Here is a 1517-nt window from a genome sequence, read left to right as displayed (position 1 = left end):
CCCACAGGGCGTGGCCCCCCCCGCCCCGGGGTTCCCCCCCCCCGCCCTGGGGTGCACTGAGCTGCTCCGGTCTCAGCACCCTAGGGCGGTTTTGGGGGGTCCCGGCCACAGACTGGGGGGCTCAATCGATACCAAACAGAGCCGCTTCCACGCTTTATTGCAAAAAGCTCCCCCGCAGGCTGGCGGGTAACACAGAAAGCCAAAAATTGGTAAAACCCACTCATTTTCACACACCAAACAACGCCCGAAGCGCAAAGAAAACCTCCCAAAAAAGGTTAAAATAAAGAAATTAGTGGTTTTTCTTATTAAAAAGACTCACTGTTATGGCCCTGACTCACCACACAGCTGTCTCCACCCCCGTTACCTTTATTTTGGGGAGAAAAAATGTCTATTCAGGGTTTGCAGCAACGCCGGACAGGCGCGGGGTGAAGACGCCCTGGGTGACGTCATCAGAAATAAATTTGGGGGGAGACAAATTTGGGGGGAAATAAATAATTTCAGTAAAACCCCACGGCAGCTATTTTAGGTTCCACGTGGGATGAGCTCGAGCCTAAAACCGTGAGCAGCGCATTGAAGGTGTCACTTAAATTAAGGCAATTTGGGGATTTTTTGAGCCCCCGAGGAGTTTTTTCAAAGCTTTTGGGGTTTGGTGTTTTTTTTTTTTTTGGAGGCTACTCGGAAATCCTTAAAAATTAGGAATCCCTGCAGCAAGCCGCCACTCCGTAATGATTACTTACAGAGTCATTTTGGTGCAAATTCCTAAATTCGGGAAAAAAAAAACCTGCAGAGGAGGAAAAAAAACAGAAAAAAAATAGGGAAAACCCCCTGTGTGTGGAGTTCTCCAGGTCCGATTCCTAAATACAGGAAAGAACCTGCCAAGGAGGGAAAAACTGGGGCGGGGAAAAAGAGGTTTTGGTGCTGCCAGGAGATGGAGAAGCCACGATGTGGCCTCACGCCTGCCGGCTTTGCGGGCAGGGGCAGGCAGGGATGCCCGGCAGGCAGGAAATCCGTCGGGAAGGGCTTTTCCCCTCTTCCCTCCGCTGTTTTTCCGTTGGGTTTGGCGTCTCCCTGCGGGATTAAGCCCTTCCCCGTGGGATTAGTCTTGTTTTCCCGTGGGATTGGTTAGGAGGAAGGCAGGGTGAGACTCCGCCGGTTCTTGAGGGCGAAGAAATGGGATGGGAGGCAGCGGGCGACCGTCGGGAGGGGACGGGACAAGTGGAAAACCATCGGAGGACCCACCCGCTGCGGGAAGAAGCGCCACGGGATCAATCTGGTTTCTTCCCCAGCCGTTTAAAGACGCTAACGGTGCCGGCACTGTCCATCTGAGCGCCGGGGGTCTCGCTGGTGCTGCTCACCTTCCCGCACCCCCAGGTCCTTTTGATCATCACCCGAAATTCGGGTTCGCTTTTATCCTTCGTGCTAGTGACGTCGCCGTCCTGGGCTTCGACCGGCACCGCGGCGATACTGATGACGCCGATTTTGGATGGCGCCGGGTGGGGGTTTCCCCCCCTACCGCC

At 54.3% G+C, this 1517-nt stretch overlaps 1 protein-coding gene across 1 annotated transcript in view; it reads right to left on the bottom strand.

Moving 5' to 3' along the window:
* Nucleotides 1–139: 139 nt before the first annotated feature.
* Nucleotides 140–1517, bottom strand: part of LOC103916215 (chromosome unknown open reading frame, human C19orf47) — a 5110-nt gene continuing 3732 nt past the window's right edge. The window contains exon 9 of the mRNA XM_009323174.1: nucleotides 140–1505. Coding sequence (XP_009321449.1) covers nucleotides 1266–1505 — 240 coding nt within the window. The 3' untranslated portion in view covers nucleotides 140–1265. The remainder of the gene's footprint in view (nucleotides 1506–1517) is intronic.

This window comes from Pygoscelis adeliae, unplaced genomic scaffold, assembly GCF_000699105.1.
Source record: "Pygoscelis adeliae isolate BGI_AS28 unplaced genomic scaffold, ASM69910v1 Scaffold1224, whole genome shotgun sequence".
NCBI classification, from domain to species: Eukaryota; Metazoa; Chordata; class Aves; order Sphenisciformes; family Spheniscidae; genus Pygoscelis; species Pygoscelis adeliae.
The sequence above is the reverse complement of the archived record's forward strand: the minus strand, read 5'-3'. Positions and strand labels throughout refer to the sequence as shown.